The 20,254-nt window shown below is 42.7% G+C and overlaps 1 protein-coding gene across 3 annotated transcripts in view; it reads left to right on the top strand.

Moving 5' to 3' along the window:
- PGM1 (phosphoglucomutase 1) overlaps window positions 1–18,935 on the top strand; it is a 54,240-nt gene extending 35,305 nt beyond the window's left edge. For all 3 annotated transcript variants that reach the window (XM_057717454.1, XM_057717461.1, XM_057717446.1), the window contains exons 7-11: window positions 852–967; window positions 10,086–10,221; window positions 13,018–13,201; window positions 15,752–15,886; window positions 18,277–18,935. In XM_057717454.1, the coding sequence (XP_057573437.1) occupies window positions 852–967; window positions 10,086–10,221; window positions 13,018–13,201; window positions 15,752–15,886; window positions 18,277–18,366 (661 nt within the window). In that variant the 3' untranslated portion in view covers window positions 18,367–18,935. The remainder of the gene's footprint in view (window positions 1–851; window positions 968–10,085; window positions 10,222–13,017; window positions 13,202–15,751; window positions 15,887–18,276) is intronic.
- Window positions 18,936–20,254: the final 1,319 nt, after the last annotated feature.

The raw sequence follows: 20,254 nt of genomic DNA, 5'->3' as shown, positions 1-20,254 counted from the left end.
TTACCCAGAAAAAAACTTTATTGTACTTTCACAGTTTTCAAAACCATAGATTTAGTTTTCCTCAAATATTAGAATTGAAATGTGACATTGTTTTGCTAGTGATAAGACAAGCATTTTGGGAAGCAAATCTCACTAAAAGAATAATTGAAATGTAGATAATATTTCCTGTTCAAAGAGAAAGGGATCCAGAAAAAAAAGGTGGCTCCAAGTTTTCAGATAGGCCAGCGATAACATGGGGAGCAGTAAAAGGTGTGTTGGAGGCGACCGGGGACCCTGGATCAGTGTGGATGCAGCTCGTGCAGGTGGGAGCCCCACTGTCCTTGGGGGGCCTTCCAAGGAGATGAAGGGAGCACTGACTGGGCAGCTGGATAGCAGACATTGGTCATCCTGGCTGTGTGACCTTGGCTGATAGCATTCTGGGTCCTGTTTCCTTCTCTGTAAAATACTGACCTCCCAGACCCGATACTCCATGACTCTATGATTTGTATCGAACCTCTTTTGTTCATTGTGGAATGGTTATAAATACTGTCTGTATCCAAAACATGTGGGGTTAAACATCCCCCCAAATAGCCTTGCCCATTTTGCCACTGTTGCTTCTTCTAAAATATTAAACTCAGTGACCTGAATTAATTCTTTCTTCATCCTCTTCCCCCCCTCCTCTGACTCCACATATAATAGCCCATTGTGCACAAGCTTTCTCGTATGATTTTCCACCAATCTTAGAATTATGTGTACCTCTGAGCAACGCTAAATGGGACCCTTGGTTACAATAACGGTTGCTGTTTTCCATCCCTCACATGGCTACGCCAGCAGTCCTGCTGTGATGTAACTTTGATTTCATGCCTTTGAAGGGTGGCTAATGCTACAAAGATCACTTTGTATGAGACCCCAACCGGCTGGAAGTTTTTTGGGAATCTGATGGATGCAAGCAAACTGTCCCTTTGTGGGGAGGAGAGCTTCGGGACCGGTAAGTGTGCAGTCCTGAGCCATCGTTTTCTTTCCTGTAAACGCTACTTGCAGTGAAAGCTTAGACTGCTAAAGGCAGCCCTGAAATAGCAACGGTAGCTGACGTATCCTAAATCAAGATACAGCTTATTTATAACAACCCTGATGGAGTGTACACATTTGAAAAGCAGTGAGCACGTTCTGCTAGGGAGGGCTAATTTTACTTTCAGAGGATCACATCTACCAAGGCAGCAAGTTTGATCATTGAGTCGGTGGGGATTAAACAGAGTGATAAACACATTTTTCTTCCCTCGGTGGTCAAGGAAACCTTTATAAATGTTTTCATTTCTAGGAAGAAATATGGTGGAGTGAGTCAGTTTTTCGTTTTTATTTAAGAGGACGTTTCAGCACAGCATTAAATCTTCCTCTTTAATAGAGACACATTTTCTGTAGCAACAGGTTGTGATTTATTAAGGTTAAATGGAGGGAGACCATTAGGGTGGAACTAAGTTGCTGGGTGATCAAGAAATTGACCACGGGGATCTATATGTAAATTGTGGTATGATGAAAGAGTAGATCGTGGTATGCTTTGGGGTGTTCCAAAACCCCTTAGACCCCACTTTCCATGCTCTCCCTCCTCTTCTATGCCTGTTCAGTATTGACCTGAAGTCCCACCTCCATGACCTTTCCTGTGACCCCATCCTACATCAATCTTTCTCTTCTAAACATTCATTCAGGCGTGCGGCCATTTCCCTTGTGTTGTCTCCAGCAGCCAGATTGCAAGGTGCTTCATTGGCCTATTTCCTCTCCTCCTATTGTCTCTACCCAGTATTTTAAAGTAAAAGGACCCATGTTTTTGGTCCTTCGGTGTGTTCTTCCATCCTTTAGCAAAGAAAAGATCAAATTCTAACATCTATCAGCCTTGCCATTGAGTTGCAATTCATGCTATTTAAACAGAGTAGAATGCTGATTTCTTTTCCTACAAGTCCTAGGGTAGGGTGGGTAGAATGAGCTGGTAAATCTGAGACACCCATTGACAAAATTCTTAGCAGTTTAATATCCTTGAGGGAGTAGCAGTCCTTCTTGGTAATGGATTGGCTTGATGGAATTGGAGGGTATTAAGAAAGATGGATGAGTTTGGGGGTTGAACAACATCTATAAAGAAGGCTACCCGATTTCCCAAGGGTCTAGGTCTTTGGTCAGGGATAATAAGGCTACTGCTTAGTCCTTTCCTACCTCATAAAATATGGACGGTGCCACGTCACTCCACGGGATACTAGATGAATATACACTCGACCTGTGAGGTGGTCTTCTCCCATGAAACTCCCCACCGTTATCCAGTGCAGACTTGTTATCAGTCATTCTTCCCTACGGATGAAGTTGTCTTTGAAGGCAGGCACCATGTCTAAACCTTTGGTTTCCTGACCCCACGTACCTATTTCAGTGCTGAGCCTGGTGAAAAGAGAAAAGTCTGGAACAAGGTTTCCCAAGATGTTTGGATGTGTGGAAAGATACTAGTTCCATGAAAGAGTTCTGAGTTCCATGCAGATCGGGAAACTTGGAATACACCTCTCTGTTTTGGATATTCATGATGATATTATTATTTGAAGATTCCCAAACATTCTGCTGTAAGGAATCCTGTTTGTACAGTTTTACCTAAACATAGTTAACTGCAATATCTCTTTTTTTGTGGTATATCTAGTAACATACTGCCGCACAGACCCAGGTAAGTAGCATTGGGCAAGGTGGGTCGGAGTCCTAGAGCCAAGTAGCCGTCCAGGTGTTGACTGGCTGCCAACAGGCCCGAAGACAGGACGGCCCAAGCTGCTCCTCCTCGCATGACAGGCCTTCAAGTACAAGAGGACAGTTCTCAGGTCCTCTCTTCTCTAGGCCACCCACTCCTCGTCCTCCCGTCGTCCCTCACTTCACATTGTTTATATATTCAGCACCAGTTTCTAGATGCGTCCCTGTTCCCCAGGGTCCCTTGTAGAAGATCATGTCTACAACTGAGCCCAAATCCTCCAGGGTTGATGCGACAAGTAAAGAGTAGATGGGTGACTATTTCTAAAGAACTGGACCCTGTACTTTTCTTGTTATAACTTTCATTTATGTTAGCTTTTAGGGCATTTTTATAATACTCTTTAGCCCATGTAATGTTTTAGATAATTAAGCTCCTTTAAGCTTTTACTCAAGAGTGTTTGCCATGAAAAGTCCCCATGTTACATTTGTGGAACTGATTTCTTTGAACCCAAGTATTAGACTTTAAATTATTCCTTGTGAAATCTTATTCTTGTTTATTTATTAACCCATTCATCACATACTAAGTGGCAACCATGGTTTTATCTTTCCTGGGATATCTTGTATATCAAAAGAGAGGATTCATCATGAGAAAAATCCACAAACTTGTTCTCTCTCTCTCTTTGGAAAAAAGACAATTGTTCTGTAATATTTCTGAGATAAACATCAAAATACCAGGCTGCATAGCCATGGGTCTCCACTGCTGAGTGAGTGCAACTGGACTTCTGTAGCTGGACTTCTGACCCCCTTGTTTATAGAGGAGTTAATTTCCACCTACTGTGTCCCTTGTTGGTGAATGCTTCCAGCAGTTCCTTTACAGAGCTTCTCAGGATGGACATCAGTGATACTATCCTACAAGCTTTGAAATATTTGAATTCTACAGCTTAATTGAGTACAGGTTCAACTATTTATGTATTTTTCTAGGCGAGAGCAGAGGCAGTTTCTTAGGAAAGCCTCCCTAACCTTCTGGAGTGGGTCAAATCTCCTTGTCGTTGGACCTCATGGCACCGCACGCTTCTCCTTCCTTGCATGTATTTTACAATTGTTTCTAATTACTTGATTAACATCTGTTGGTTCCACTAGATTGTAAGCTCCATGAGGACAGGAGTCACATCTGTCTTGTTCTCCGTCATATCCCCAGAGCCTCCTGTAAATCCCAGAATAGACTAGGTGCTCAGCAAACACTTGTTGAGTGGATAAGAGAACACGCTCTTCACTTGGCATCCTCCATTTAAACAAACAGAATCGCAGTGTTGAAAAGGAAAGGACTTTAAATGTTATCCGATGTAATTTTCTGTGTGTTGCTGGAGTTGTAAGTGACCAGTCAGTACTCTTCTGCTTAAACACCCACCTCATTGGAGAGTGCCCATCTCACCTCTGGCAGCAGTCTGGGATTCTTGTGGGGACTCAGCACCACTCCACTCCATAGTCCAGAGCTGAGGACCCAAGGTCTTTGTGAGACGAGATGACCTTTTATAAAAGAAAGGAGAAGTTTACTTACAAAGAGGTGCAGAGGAGTCAGACTTAAGAAGAACTGGCTCACCAAATAAAACAACCACTAGCATTTAAAAGCATAAGCCGTAATGTGACTCTTACCAAGTATACGTTAGTCTGTTCACGGTGGAGAAACAGCAGCTGTCTCACATGATTACTGTAGCCACCAAGGCTATGACGCTTCCTCAGACGTCAGCATTACAAACGCCAGGGATAAAGGTGTTTTTGTTAGGGAGCCAGAATGAGACAGGGTGAACCTGTTATTTTTGGTTGAATTCATGGTGCAGTTATTTTCCCCCCAACTGTGAATGATGATGTTTATACACAATGGTGGAGGGAAACCTTGAATTATTGGGAAAGAAATAGAAAATGAAGTCATAGAATAGAATAGACTAGAATAGAATGTCACTACTTTTGAAACTCTTCCTTGGGAAAAGGTGGGGGGGCTTGGGAAGGAGGGAGAGGAAACCAGGTTGAGGATTAACTTGGTATCATATGGAAATATGCCAGTAAATTCTGATCTGGCCAGGTCCAGAGGTTAGCAGTATTTTTCCCCCGTCCCATCTTAAAAAGGTTCTAGTGATGATATATTATATAAGAGTGATATCTTGAAGAAATACAACATTCATGCTTTGCAAATTTTGTTTAATTTTAATTTCTTATGAAAAGTTCTTCATATTTGTACCTCTTTTCCTCAACTCATTCCTCAAATGTTTATTGAGCTTTGACTTTATCCCAGATACTGAATTAGGTTCTGGGAACACAGTGGTAAGCACTGTGTCCCTGTGGAGGACTCCATGGAGGCCACATTTGGGGGAGGAAATCAGACTCCGGCCAGGTGATTACAAGTATGCAAAGTGATAGAAACTGAAGTACAGGATGCTCTGGGAACTGTATACTCAGGGCACCTAATCTGGTTCTGTGGTGTAGGGGATTAGATTTTCTATATACCTCTTTTCCTGTTCCAGTTTGCATACCTCCTGAGTACATTTTCCTGTAGGTAAAGTCCCCACAGGAAGGTTAGAGCATCCCACCTTCGGAGAGTTCCCAGACAGAATAGCCCAATAGAACTAGGCTGATACCCTAATTATAACTAACTCGGTTAAACTGTTATCTGCACATCTGTCTCCCTTATCTGTACATCTGTGCTCATCCTTGAGGGCAGGGAACGTATCTTATTCATCGTAGTATTTTCTCATATACTTGGAACATGGTGGACACTGATTCAAATTTATTGAGTATAAAATGGAGTTTGGGTTAAGCCACATTTCCTGCCTGTCAGGAGCTTACCAATTTCCTCCAAAGGAAACACAGTTCCAGGGGTGGTCATGAGGCAGGGCAAGATGAATTGCTAAATGGAAAGTTTGGGGATTGCTGAGGGAGGGCCCCCTTGAAGGCTGGAGTGGTCTGGAAAAGGCTTCCTGAGGAGCTTATCTGCCCTTTCATAGGGAAGTCATTTGTGAAGTGGAAACCAAAGAGGACAGCACTGTGGACAGGGCAGGTGTGCTGGACCTCTCAGCCAGTAAGCTGGGGTCCGGTCATTCTTTGGAAAAACGCTTATTGAGAGCAGACCACATGCCAGTCATGAGCTGGGGGATATGATTCTTAGTGCAGGTTGGGGTAAGAACAGACAGGGTGTGATAGAATAAGGGTAAGGACAGAGGGTAACAAGGAAGGCATACTGGATAAGGAGGAAGTTGCAAGTAGTTGCAGGAGATGATAGCCAGGCTAATAGGTATATGTGGGGAGAAATTTCCAGGCAGTGAGAACAGCATGTTTAGGAGATTGAAGGAGAGAGAGAGATGGCCAGAGAAAGACAGAGAGACAGAGGCAGACAGATACCTGCTAAGGTTTTCAGAGAACTCTGTGGAACTCTTTTTCAGCTGCCATGGCCCATCCACAGGCCTTCGCCTGGCAGAGGCAGGAGCCCAGGAACTCCTGAGATGCTTGTACTGGTAAATGAAACCTAATCCCTAAACTGTTGGCTCTTAGCTCCCTCAGCAAAGGTTGACATTTTTCTTGGCTAAGACCCAGAGTGTGCCCTGACTGAGCAGAGTTTATACATATCACAAGGTGCTGATTAGGCCAAAGTCAAGTGACAGGTGTTTGAAGATGCTGAAAGGACAGAATCCCCATGGGCTTAGTTGGTCCATGACTTGGACCAAGTATGAAGAGACCTGACACAAAACTCCTGTCAGCTAGGACCAGTGGTACTTGCTGATAGTGTTTCCTGTTCCTTATACTTAAGTGGGATTGGCTTCTTTGTTTTTAATTTAAAAAATGATACCAGTAATTCACATTCATAATAGGAAAAAATTAGATAAGGAAGAAGAGAAAAGCACTGTGATCCAGTAAAAAAAGAGCATATTGGGTTATATTTCACTTTCTTTTTTCCACTGCCCAGAAAAAAAGAGCATATTGCATTATATTTCATTTTCTTCCCCAATATATATATATATAGTTAAGGGATGTTATTTTTGAAAGCTTTATAAGGTAGTGGAAAGCATTAATTAAGTTTTTAATTTTTCCCTTATTAATAATGGTATCTTGCATTTATATTGTACTTAACAATTTATAAAATATTTCCACTCTATCACAGTAAAGTCTTAAAATTGTATGAGAAAGGTGGCATTATCCCCATTTTACAGTTGAAGAAACTGAGGCTCAGAAAAGTTAAGTGACTTGTCCACATTCAAGCAGCTTATAAGTAAGTTTCAGATTCAGGTTTTCTGACTCTTAAGTATAAAGCACTTTCCATTGAATCACAACTGCCACAACTGCAAAAACAACAGTAGCTTGAGAAACATATCCACACGCCATCGCCTTTTTTTCACTGGTAACTTGTCATCGTGCATTAGAACCCTAAAGCAAATGAAATTTACCCGGACTTCCTGAGTATTAGAGTTACCTAGAGTTTCAATACATCCAAGGTGATTAGTGAGATTAATGAGAATTTTCAAAAGAGACTGGGGATCGTGTAAATGGAATAGAATGTTTATGTTATACAAGATAGATGCTGTGTTTATAATATTAGATGTGTGATTTAGTTATCTCCAAGTAACTTGGTCAGAGTTGGGTAAGATTTTTAGATTTTATTGTCATTTCTACATAAAGGAAAAAGCCAATCCTTTACTTAGAACAGGAAAAGCACAAAGAAATACTGCCTCCTACGCTGTCAGTCTAGCCATGCCCCCCCCCCCCCAAAAAAAGAAAAAAGAAAACAAAAAGGAAGGACAGAATAAAAAAAAAAAAATCTAGGGGCTCAGAGATGAATAATTCCAAGCTGTACACTTCTGTCATGAATTCTCAAATATTGGGGAAGCTGCCAGGATCTTACAGCTCCAGGTAAACTATTGCCAGAACATATCATCATTTGCAAAAGCTGTAGGAGCCAGAGAGCTAACTTTCTATTCCTTGAAATAGCAGCAAAGTCAAATGAAAGTCCATAGCTAATAAAATTAGATAAACATTTCTAAAATTTGTTATATAAAGTGCTAAAAGTATTGCTTAATATCTCTAGTTTTGCCAGCATGCAGGTTTTGAGAACTGCTATTTCTAAAATTGGTGTCTTACTGAAGAGAGACTCTTTTGATTTCAGTTATTTTGTTATCCATTGCTGTTTGTTTGTTCTTTAGTTCTTCTGAGTTCTTATGAACTGTTTCTTGTACTTTCTCTATTTTGTTATCGAGATTTTATATCATTTTTACTATCATTACTCTGAATTCGTTTTCAGGCATTTTTCCTATTTCCTCTTTTACTGAAGAGAGACTCTTTTGGGGGAAAAAAATTGTGTATTTTTATGAACCAAAAAGAGAAAGAGAAGATGTTGAAGTAGATTAATTAATTGATTAATTCATTCATGCACTCCTTCACAATTAATTATTTAGTGTATTCCATGTGCTGTGCTAGTCAGCAGACCTAGTTAAAAGGATAAATAAGAGAGGCCTCCAAGAAATACATGGATAGTGGGGTGAAAGGCTCATAAGTAGATGACTGAGGCTCAAGGAGCATGGCACCACACCACAAGACGAACAAGTAGCTCATCACTGTCCAGGGAAGCTGGCAGCTAGTCTCAGATAGGAGGGGACATTTGAGCTGGGTCTAAAAAGATGAAGAGGGGAAGGAGACAAACTTACTTCGTACCTCATCATCAGCATTGTACTAGATACCCTCACAGTTCTAAGAAGAATAAGACCCAATATGGGGGACTTCCCTGGAGGCCCAGTGACTAAGAATTCCTTGCAGGGGACACAGGTTCGATCTTTGGTTGGGGAATTAAGATCTCACATGCCACCCAGTGCAGCCAAAAGAAAAAGAAAAAAAGACCCAGTTGGAAGTCAAGAAGGACAGAGAGGCATACAAGGCATACAGAAGAATACAAGGCATGATAATATGCAAAACATTGTTAGATTGTATGGAGATTCTATTCTGTGTGATTCTATTCAGAAATCAGAAGTAGGGCTCTATATTGTCTGCTTTTTTTTAGAATAAGGAAGTTAAAGGCAAAAAAATGAGAGTTCTATTCCACTTCAGGCTCTTGGGAAAGGGTCTCCATACATATAAGCACATCCAAAGAAGCCAATTTGTTATTTTTGGTAAAGATTTTAGCAAGGACCTTAGCAGCAGACAGACGTTCCATAGTTTATTTAACCAAACCCCTTTTGGTTAAAGAAAGATGTCCTAGAATTGGAGTTCCTGGATCCACAAGTAGGTCTATTTTTAAGGCTTTTATACTTTTTGCCAAATTGTTCTCTGCAAGGACTGTATCCTTTCCGGCAACAGCATGTTGGAATCCCATTTTTCTTAGACCTCCTCTGATGCTGGGTGTTCTCATTTTTAAATCTGTGGCCATTTGTCAAACAAGTAGAAGGTTTTTTTGTTTTGTTTTGTTTTAATTGTGGCTTTAACTTAAATTTGTCTTCTTAAAAATAATGCCAGCTTTTTATTATGTTAATCAGGTGCCTATATTTATTCTTTGGGGAATTGCCTGTTTATATCCTTGGCCTATTTTTCAGTTGAGGTTTTGCTTTTTTCTTATTAATATCTAAGAACTTTTTCTATATTGAGTGTATTAAACATCTACTTTATATTGCAAATATGTTTTTTGTTTTTCATATTTTTAGGTTGCCATGGTCTTTTAATTTTATCTGTAGTAGCTTTGCTGGTAGAAATGGTAATTTTTAAGTAGACAAATATATAGGTTTTTTTCCTTTATGAATTCTGAATTTATATGTATTTGCCGTCTCTAAGATGAAAAACAATTATATGTATCTTCTAGTATTTAAGCGTTTTCAGTTTTTATATTTGAATGTGTAATTCATCTGGGATTCTTTTTGGTATGGTGTTTTATAGGGGAAAAAACAGATTTTTCCCCAACTGTTTAGCTAGTTATCCAAATACTACTTAAAAAGTAATCCATTCTTTCCTATAGCCTTGAAGTGACACCTTTATCATTTATTCAAGTCTTGTATGTGTTTGGGTCTCTTTCTGGCTGCTGTCTTTTGTTCCATTAAGCTACCAGACTAATTATTAAAAATTCACAATAGTCATGTTCCTTTGTTTTTTCCACTCACATTCATACTTCATAATCAGTATATCAAGTTTCACCAAATTACTCCACTGACATTTTTATTGGCATTTGCCTTAAATTTCTAAATTATTTTGGGAAGCATCGACTTCTTTTCAATAGTATGTGGCTTTAATCAGTATGTGGTTCCTTCCATGTATTCAAGTTCCTCAGTAAAGTTTTATGACTTTTTTGGTTGGGTTATGTTTACTGTTGAGGAGTTTATTCCCAAGTATTTTGGAGAAATCACTTTTCTCACAGCTGCTTGCTGTCCTCCCACCAGGTTCTGACCACATCCGTGAGAAAGACGGACTCTGGGCTGTCCTTGCTTGGCTCTCCATCCTAGCCACCCGCAAACAGAGTGTGGAGGACATTCTCAAAGATCACTGGCAAAAGTATGGCCGGAATTTCTTCACCAGGTAAGCCACAGCCTGGCTGGGTACAGAGGTAGCGTGGGAAAGTGGGCAGAGAGAATTCTCATGCATACAAATTCTTTCCTGTCTTAAGTGATAATAAAACCTCAGTTCATTCAGCTTCTGTCAGTTGGGGATTTTTAAAGTAGTTCAGTCAGGGTCGAGATAAAGTCCACTTTTATGTTAGCTATAAAGTACGAGGCTTAAAATTTTTAGTTAACATATTCAAAAGAATGAATGTTTTGTCAGCCTTTTAAATGTACCTATCAGGTGGATATGATAATAGCATTGGATATGAATTCAGAAGAATGGATTCGAATTTTATTTCTGCCCCCTAGTAGATTGGGATGTCATTTAGCCTCTTTCTGTACTCAGTTTTCTCATTTGTAGAAATGGAAATAGTCTAGCTATTAGGTGGATTAAATGAAATATGAGTCTGAAAGTGTTTTATAAACTCTGGGACACTGAAAATATGGGAACTTTTTCTGAAATTATGGAAACAATTATGCTTAATCCAAATCAACTTTCCTCACTCATTAAAATAGGTCCTCCAAGGCTGTGTAGTTGTCAGTGCTTCATTCCTTGATTCAATAAATATTGACTTTGTACCTACTCTCTGCCAGGCAGTAGGGATTCAGCAGTGGACAAAATACTTAGAATAGTTAGTAAGTCTTCTTTACCATACATACTTCTATTTTTAAGAAGCATTAGCACTTTGTTCCAGTTGTGCTTTTCACTAATTTCCATTTGCCTTTCCCCTGGTAAGTGTAAAAATCTAATAATTTTTTTCCTGGACCTCACTGTCTAATATGGAAAAGAAATATGAAGAAAAGCATATTAAATAAATTATTTATGTAAGAAATACAAAAATATTTTTCTGAACCTCAGTGGCTTTCTCTTTAAAATGGTATTAGACTAGAGAATTTTGAAAATATATCGCAGATTGAATGGCCTGTGACTATCCAGAGATGAACTAAGGATTCCGTTAATCAGAATCCTTTTATCAACTTTGGACACGTTCATTGCTATCTTCCTCCCTCAAGTTATTCTTTTGTGGAAGGTATAAGTAATATCTGCTACATGGTACCACAGAGTAGCCCTGGGAACCAAGGCAAGAATCTCTACTAAGAACCAGAAAAATCTGGTAATTCAGAACAGCAGTCGTGAACTCTCTAGAGCCTAAAGGAACATGAAGGCAGGGCCATTTCTGCTTCTGTGATCCGTGGTATCACCAAGCACCTAATTTGTAGTGACATTGTGTAAATATGCTTTGAATAGGTAAATGAATGAGTTACCACGTGAACAGTAGCCGAAGTGGAATAAGCTTAGGAGGGTTTGTTCAGAGACAGGGTCACTCATGAATCAGTCAGGAGTCTCCATCTAAAAACTACCTTAACATATTTTTATTAATTTCAAATAACTTGCTAACCAAGTTTCAATACTTGCTAACCAAGTATTACAAATAAAGTCCTCAGAACCTGCATTTATGGTTAGTTAAGACACCATTATACCCTCTATTTATTTAACAAAGGTGCTTTTTTGCATGCATTGTTTCACATCAGCTTCAAAACAGTTATTGATCAGACAACTGAGATTCTGAGAGATGGAGCGGCTTGCCCATGGTTGCACAGTTAGTAACCAATAAAGGCTGGATTCATAGCTCGTTCTGTCTGATTCCAAAGCCCAGATTCTTTCCAGTATACCCCTCTGTGCCTAGGATTTATAGAACATTTCCCTCAAACACCCAAAGGTCACAGATGTGAGCACAAACACCTGGTTGTAATTTCTTGCTGTTTATCATTTTAACTGGGAGAAAGAGCTGACTTCAGGATTAAGGGGACTGCTGTCCTTGATTCATAGAATCCTGGAGCCAGAAGAATTGGCCTTAAGTCCCTGGTATTTCTCATGTCTCAGAGGTGTCATCTTGCACATATCATATTTGTTTCACTATTGCAAATAAATATAGGCTCTGCTTCTTGAGCCTTTAAAAAATAACTCCCTCAAGAGGACAAGAAGAGCCACCTGTAACTGTCTGTAACCTCATAAGAAAGAAGTCAAGAGCAATTCTTGGAGGAAAGATAACAGTCATAGAATTTCATTTGTGGTGCACTTTTTTTTTTTTCTTGGCCCTCTTGCATCCACACCAGGCCTCCTCTGTCAGGGTGAATGCTGTGGACCAGAATCTACTCTCACTGAGAGGAGGGAGGTGTTTCAGGCATAAAGAGTTAGGGCTTTAAAAAAAAAGAAAAAGAGCTTGCCTCCATCATTTGGTCAGCGAAAACTTGGCCTTACTTGAGGAAGCTCCTGTGGAGACTGAAACTCTCCTTAGCCAAAATCTCAGCAGCCTCAGGCAGGTCCCAGACTGGGAGCCTTCGCAGCATTTACCCCAAAGAAATTCCCACAGTTTGGAGGAGCAGTGCCTGAGTCATGTGTGCCGTTATGCAGCATTCTCTAGAGAGAACATTGCTTTTGTTCCTGCGTCCTCAGGAAGTGGTGATTAATTGTTAGATAGTATCTCTCAAAAGCCTTTGAAGCTTCTAAGAGCTTTATTCTGTAGAATAGCCAAGAGGGGAGTTTTCTGCTTACTCAGAAGCTCCTAACCCTTTCCTGAAACCCTTCAAACCCTTCCTTTCATCCCTGGCCTGCTGCATCCCCAGAGAATGACAAGCTCATATTTTTGCCAGCTTCTTCTGAAGTTAGATGATTTGGGGGGAGGGCCACACAAACGATGTAGAAAGTGCTGATATATGTTGGTGTGATCTGAAGTCAGCCCAGGGGCCTCAACTTCGTGATTTCTTCCAGGTATGATTACGAGGAGGTGGAAGCCGAGGGCGCAAACAAAATGATGAAGGACTTGGAGGCCCTGATCTCTGATCGCTCCTTCGTGGGGAAACAGTTCCCAGTGGGGGATAAAGTTTACACTGTGGAGAAAATTGATAACTTTGAATACAGTGATCCGGTGGATGGAAGCGTTTCAAGAAATCAGGTAGGAACAGATGTATGTGTATGTGGGAGAGAGGCCTTGGAGCTTTTCTCTGAAATCTGAAGAGAAAAAAGAAAAAGGCTTCTTGGTCATTCGTCCTTTGCAATGCCCCGTTTTCTCAGGTGGCTTTCTGCTGAGTCACACATGATTCGCACAGGTACTTGTAGGGAAAATGGTTTTTGCCCTGATTCTACACATACCCCAATGCCCTCCTTCTGGGATTCTTAGTCTAGACTGCAGAAGGACTTTTACATTTTCCAGAATTCTATGCAAGAGATCATGTTGAATGTGTGTGCAGAAAAGAGCCCTAGAATCTTAAAAAGATGGAGAGCTGGTGCCTTAGACCTCAACCTCCTACTTCTTTCTCCAGAGCTTGTCGCAGAATGCCAGTGTGGCATAAGAGTGGCCTCTTCACAGATGTCTCTGTGATATGTTCTGGTTTTTAAAAAAGAAGGAAAAAACAGACAAGCCATTTGCAGACTTAGAAACATTCACTGTTATTGACTGCAGCGCGTGACTTGCAGCCGGCCCTAACACAGCAACATGTAGGAGGGCACAGTTGAGACCCTGGACCATGTCTGGATAGAGACAGAGCTGTTAGGGTTTCCCTCACTGGGCGCCAGGCACCTAGGGCTGTAGGCTGGGTCAGCCCTTCTCCAGGCTTCTCTCAAACACCAGGGCCCAGGCTCCTCTCTCGTCTGGTTCTGTTGTTGTTGTCACAGAATAGACTCATAAATTTTTTTTTTTTTTTTTTTTGGCCACACCATGTGGCGTTCAGGATCTTAGTTCCCTGATCAGGAATCAAACCCGTGCCTCCTGCGTTGGGAGCGTGGAGTCTTAACCACTGGACCGCCAGGGCAGTCCCCTGGACTCATAATTTAGAAACAGAGATAATAAAGAGGGAGATAAGATTCTGCTCTAGCTTTCCAATTAGCTTTTTTTCTGATCTGACCTGGTCCCTCTCAAGGCATCCAGTAGGCATTGAAGGAGCTGGGCTGCAGGATTTATTTACAGCCTCTCTTTAGAGAGCAGGTAGTGGACGGGTGGATGAAGTACGGCCACAGTGACCCTCAGTGCCCGGAGTCTCCCTTTCTCAAAATTCTGGCCCCGTGGCTTTTCTTCCTTATGCCTTTTCACCATCTTTGAGGACTTTGGGTCCAGTATGCATGATTGTAAATGACGTGTGATATAATTAGAAAAAGGAGGCCTGGGGTGGGGGAGAGGCTAGGTGTAGGAAAGGGGAGTGTGGGGCCTGGGGTTGGCAGAGCAGAGCAGAAGTTTTTGTGGTGAAGCCTTCGAAGAGAGAGAACAGACCTTTAGGAAAGGTAAACCCCAACTCTGTGCCGCACGTAGCACCTACCAGGAAGGAGAGGGGGATGCTGAGGTACACGTGGGAGGCCATCGGCATGAGCACGGGCACAGCTCTTTGCTCTCTGAGGAAGAATCGGCAGCTCCACGTTTATAATCAGAAAGACCAGGGATTACGGAAAGTCTTCTGAAGTAGATATAGCACCTACAGTCAAGTGGAAAGAATTTAGAAGCTTCAGGCTGAGGCCGTCGGAGAAGGAGGCTAACCCTGGTGTGTGTCTAGAAAGCAGGAAGTGGTGAACGAATGTGAACTGTGTCCTCCCCACGTTGACTAACCTGGAATGCACTCTGTGTATGTCACCTGCTGTCTTCATAACTGAGTGGTGTGATTAAACGCTGCATTGGGTCTGCTGGCAAATAGTAGACAAGACGTAGTATCTTTCCTTTTGGTTGGTCATCAACTTTATGCAGAGTTCTTTTTATGGGAGAATTGATAGACACATCGGGACTGAAGGGTCTGCCGATACGTCTTGCCCAGCCTCCTGACCTCGAGAGTCCCCAGGCTTTTTCCCTGAATCAAGATTATTGAGGACAAGAGATGTGGCCCGAGAGGGAAGGGAAGAGGCAGGAGAGAGAGGGGCTGGGCTTGGCACTGCAACTGCACGGACCCTGCTTTGAGTCATCAGGCGTTGGCGGAGACTGACCGCTGGATCCTGCTCCATAGGTCGGAATAGCTGGCCTCCGCCATTTGGGGCTTGCGGCCCCCTGTTCTCTTTTTGAGGCTCTCAAAGTGTTTTGCAAAGAGTTCTTCCTCTGTTCTGCCTGAAACCTCCTCTGCCTGGTTTCAGCCCATCTGTCCATGTTTCCCTCCTGATCTGGAAATCAGATTTCTGCATCTAGCAGCTTATTTCTTTATTAACGTATTTATTAAATGTGAAACTGGACATGGTTAGTCCCTAAATCACAGGGAAGCGGGATGGAGAGGGCAGGTCTTGTGTCAGCAGCCTCCCCAGAATCCAGTCTCCCACCTGACTCTGGGGATGCTTCTCCCCGGTGAGCCCAGCCCCCACTGGCTGGATGCAGTGACAGGCTGACCGGGGCTTAACTGTGGCCGTTTCTCAAGGGTCTAATCCTCCGATTGATCAAGTATGGGTGCAATTAGATCTCCAGATGGACCCCTCATAATCTGCCAGCCTTCAATCTCCCTTCCAGCATGTGAGGAAAAACCTCTGTTATCTCTCCCAGGGCTTGCGGCTCATTTTTGCAGATGGTTCTCGCATCATCTTTCGACTGAGCGGCACCGGCAGTGCGGGCGCCACCATTCGACTGTACATCGACAGCTATGAGAAGGACGTCGCCAAGATCTACCAGGACCCCCAGGTAATACCCAGGCCCTGTGCCCTGGCTAGTTACTTCTCTCGGAGGGAAGGGTAGTAGTTCCACTGAGCCAGTGTCATCACAGCCCATTGCTCAAATGATCTAACAGGTGGGCTCCCTTTCCTCTGTGTCCCCTTCAGTACATCCAAAAACAATAATAGCTAACAGTTATCTGAGCATATTCTATTCACCAAGCTCTGTTCCAAACCCATTACCCAAGTGGATATACGCATTTCATTCTCAAATCTATTGTTGTTATCTATTACTATCCCTACTACAGATAAGGTAACTGAGGCTCGGAAAGGTTAAGCCATAGTTAATAGGTTCACATGCCTGGTAAGCGGGAGATTCAAGAGAACTAATCTTTAAATCAGCCCCTGATCTGGTGTTCTGGTCTGTCACTGGTCTGATTATTTGCCACTTTGCTTGGTCTCATCACCTGCCCTGGCAGAACACACACCCACTCTAGATTTGGTTTGGAGTAGGAAGTAGGGAGGGAGAGACTGTTTCATGACCCAGAAAGAAAGATCTTTATGGGAGAGTCTTCTGACTTGCAGTTTGTGTTTTGGGTTCCCAGTCCCACCCAGAGTGTCTCCAGAAGTATGTTGGGGTGAGGAGGGACCCTGGGAGCCAGGGGTGGAACAGAGACCTTGGAGGACAGCCACCCAAGTGGGGAGGAAGGGACACACGGGGAAATTTCCCTACATGTGTTCCTTGTCTTGGGAGCTGCTCCCCAGCCAGAGCTCCAGAGCCAAAACCAGTTTAGGAAGCGTTGCGGTACGTTAGCCCCTTCTTGGAAGCTCACAATACGCACCACGCCTTAAAGCTCGGAGCAGACTTGCGGTACAGACGCCGGTTTAAGTAGTGTTCGCCACGCCTATTTTCCCCCAAAGCCTTTTTCCTTCTAACACCTAATTAGAATCCTGTGGAACTCATTTGGAAACCCCTGGCATAGTGATGTTGAGCACCCATTTTGGAGTTAGAGAGATCTTGTTTTAAATTCGGTTCCTGCTACTTAATAGCTGTATGTCCCTGGGTAAGTCTTTTCAGTGTTCTGAGCTTTGGTTTCTTTGTCTGTAAAATGGCAGAATGCTCCTTACCTCACAGAGTTGTTATAGGGATTTAAGGAAACGATGAAGGCAAAATCCTGAAAACTGTGCCTGACATATGGGATTAGCTTTCGAGAAAAAGTGGCTCTTAGAGTTGTTTTTATTACAAAAGGAGAGACATGAGAGGATGCTTCACTTTTACAGTTTTTCCGGTGGCCAGGCACCAGCTTCAGTTATTGCCAGATCCCTGTGGTGTTGAGACATCCCTAAAACTAAAATCAAAGGTGATGGTGTCCACATTGTAGACCCACAGAATAACAGAACAAGAGCAAAAGAGGAAGGAATTGTGTTTCTCTGTCTTAATACCTGACTCGTGGTAGATACAAGGAATGAATTAAAGTTTCACCTGAACCATAGCTCTCAGGAGATGGGAGGGCACTGAGGGATGCAGGGGGCCCGCGTGCCCAGGTGTAGCACCATTCCAGCTGGGGTCGTGCCTTCTCTTACTCTGCAGCTGCTTGGGCCTCAGCACTTCACTGTGACTGTTGGAGCCCCAGGGGGAATAGCAAGTGGTACGTCCACGTGTGCAGTGGTTCTCCAGCTTTCTTCCATGTATAACGAGTTGGTGAAGATTTAAATGAGGGAAAGCAATAGTGGGCAATAGAAAATGTACTACTCTTGGCTCTGCCCTTGAATCACTTGGTCAAATCACCTCACTTGTTTGGGTATCAGCTTCCTCATCTATAAAATGGGCAGTTCAACTAGATACATAGTTTTCCTTTCTTAATATTAAAAATATTTATTTAAGTAACAGTGGAATTCTTTTTTTCCTTTTTTTTACTTAAGTGGGTGGTAGATGGGAGGGTGGTATGTTTTGAAAAGACCTCTTTGGGTAGAGTGTGGGAAACAAATTGGAGGGTGCAGAAGTGGATGTGGAAACACCGTTGTTCCAGGTAAGAAGCAGGACTTGGTTTAGCAAGAGCTGTGACAGTGGGATGGAGAAAACTGGGTGACAGTGGGAGAGACGTGGAAGGTAAGTCACTTAGGCTGCTGGTGGGTTGGACGACAGGAATGTGAGAGAAGGTTGTCAGGAATGACTCCGAGTCATTCATTTGCTTTATGAGATAGACCACTGACTGAAGTAGGGGCTGCTGGAACTAGGGTTTTTTGTGAGGAAAGAACATGCCTTTGTTTTTAAACTTACAGAGTTTGAGGGGCCTTTGGGATATCGGAGTAGGCAATCAGACGTGGGCCTGGAGCTCAGAGGCCCAGTCAGGGCTGGAGCCATGGATCCACGCCTAGAGAACGTGATGGCAAAGGGTGCTCTCGTTGTGTCTCCCTCAGGTCATGTTGGCCCCCCTTATTTCCATTGCCCTGAAGCTGTCCCAACTACAGGAGAGGACGGGACGCACTGCACCCACTGTGATCACCTAAGAAGACGGGCCAGATGCGGTACGTCCCTCCCCCCCAGACCCTCCGAGTCACCTGATTGAAGAGCATGGACAGAAACAAAATGTATTCCCCCAGGCTTTTTAGGATTCGGTTTTTCCACGAACCAGTTGACAAATGGTGCAATTTCAAGACACTGCCAATTGATATGCCTGTCGGAGCCATGTGGGAAGAGAAAAAAAAGGACCCGGGGCTTATACTACTGTCAGTTCCTTTTTGTGTCCGCACCACTGCTGTATGGGTGTCTGTCTTCTTAGCACCAGGTCCTGTTTACACTATGGTGGAAGATGGAGGTTGAGCATCAGCTCATGAGGCCAATTTCCATCCTTAGGATCTGCCTGTGAAATGACAGTGCGACTTCCTTTCTCCTTGGTGAGCCTTTTCCCCCATTTACTGTTTACATAGAATCCAGCAAAATACAGTTTCTGGTGCCTTCTCTCCAATCAGTTCTTTCCTTAGAGTGAGACGTACTTGTCTACAGATTTCTGCCTTGTTTTGCAACGTAGTCCCATTTACACAAATACTTTGGGATATTAAAGCAAAATAAGCTACCATGTCTTGATGTCTTTTTTTTTCTTACAAAATGCTCTTTTGATTTCAGAAAGAAACCAGATATTTTTAGAGGGGGATGGTGGTATTGTATTTTGTTTGGTTGTCCCAGCTAGAAAAAAAAAAAATGTTGTCTGTGCTAGGTTTAAAATTAGACTCAAGAACTATAATTTCAAATCTTAGCAGGGTCAGCTGAGCCCTGGATGCTTCCAAGGTGGATAAATTAAGCTCGACATGGTTAACTTGGAACAAGGGAAAGGAAGATAGTTTTCAGGAGATCTTAAATAGCAAAGCACTGCCTTCTACCTTGTGGTGCTAAGATGCCACACTGCCTTTTGAGGGTACAGAGGCAGAACTTTCAAAATCTGAGAGCAGGATTTCTGACATTTGGCTGGAAATCTTGAGCCTGTTGGCATCTTATTCATCTTAGAACATTTACATTCAGCCCGCAAGTATAACTTTGTAGTTAAAGCACAGACTTGGAAGCTAACAGACCTGCATTTGAATCCCACATGAGACCTTGAGTCACCTTTGAATATCATTCTCCTCAGCTTTCAAATGGGCTTGAAAAATAGCTCTAACTTTGCAGGGTCATTGAGAACAGAAAGGAGTGGATCTGTGAAAAGCCCTGGGCATGGTATCTCATTCATGGTAGGTTACCAAACAAATGGGAGCTAGGATTATGTTTACAATATTGCTTCTAGATTTTAAAGTGTCAGAAAAACAAAAACTATAAAACAAATATTTGAAATGCATTTCACGGTTTGGAAAGCGCTTCCCACAAAGTCACCTTTGCCGTATGGACTGTTCCAGAGAGGCAGCCCAACTCTGCACCCCTCCCCCACCCAGGGTGGAATCCCCATTCCAGGTGGCAGGGTCTTTATCTGGGGTGAGATTTCCAGTGTTGCCTTTTAACAAGGGCATCCAGCCCAGCCTACAGAACTGAGCTTTGACAGTGATGAGATGAAGATGAGTATGTATGGAACATTAATCCTACACAAGACGCTGGGCTGAGTGCTTTCCATTTACTCTGTAAATGCTTCCAGTAACTCTATGAGGTCAGTACTCTGAATATTCCCATTTTACAGATGAGGTTCAGCTCATCGTCCAAGCTAACACCACCGGAGAGTGGTGGCATGCCCCCAGGCAGGGCAGCTCTAGTCCTGCATGGTTTACCAGAGCTTTGTATTGCCTCTCCTACTGACTGGCTACTTCTCAACTACTCCTGACAGGTGGAGGAAAGGTGCGCAGGTGCCTCTGTGTTTTACTTATTAAAAGGTGATACTATGTGCCTTGGGTGCCAGAGACTCTATTAGTTTTGGCA

Source organism: Hippopotamus amphibius, chromosome 1, assembly GCF_030028045.1.
Source record: "Hippopotamus amphibius kiboko isolate mHipAmp2 chromosome 1, mHipAmp2.hap2, whole genome shotgun sequence".
Taxonomy (NCBI): domain Eukaryota; kingdom Metazoa; phylum Chordata; class Mammalia; order Artiodactyla; family Hippopotamidae; genus Hippopotamus; species Hippopotamus amphibius.
Note: the sequence above shows the minus strand (reverse complement) of the source record. Positions and strands in the feature narration are given on the sequence as shown.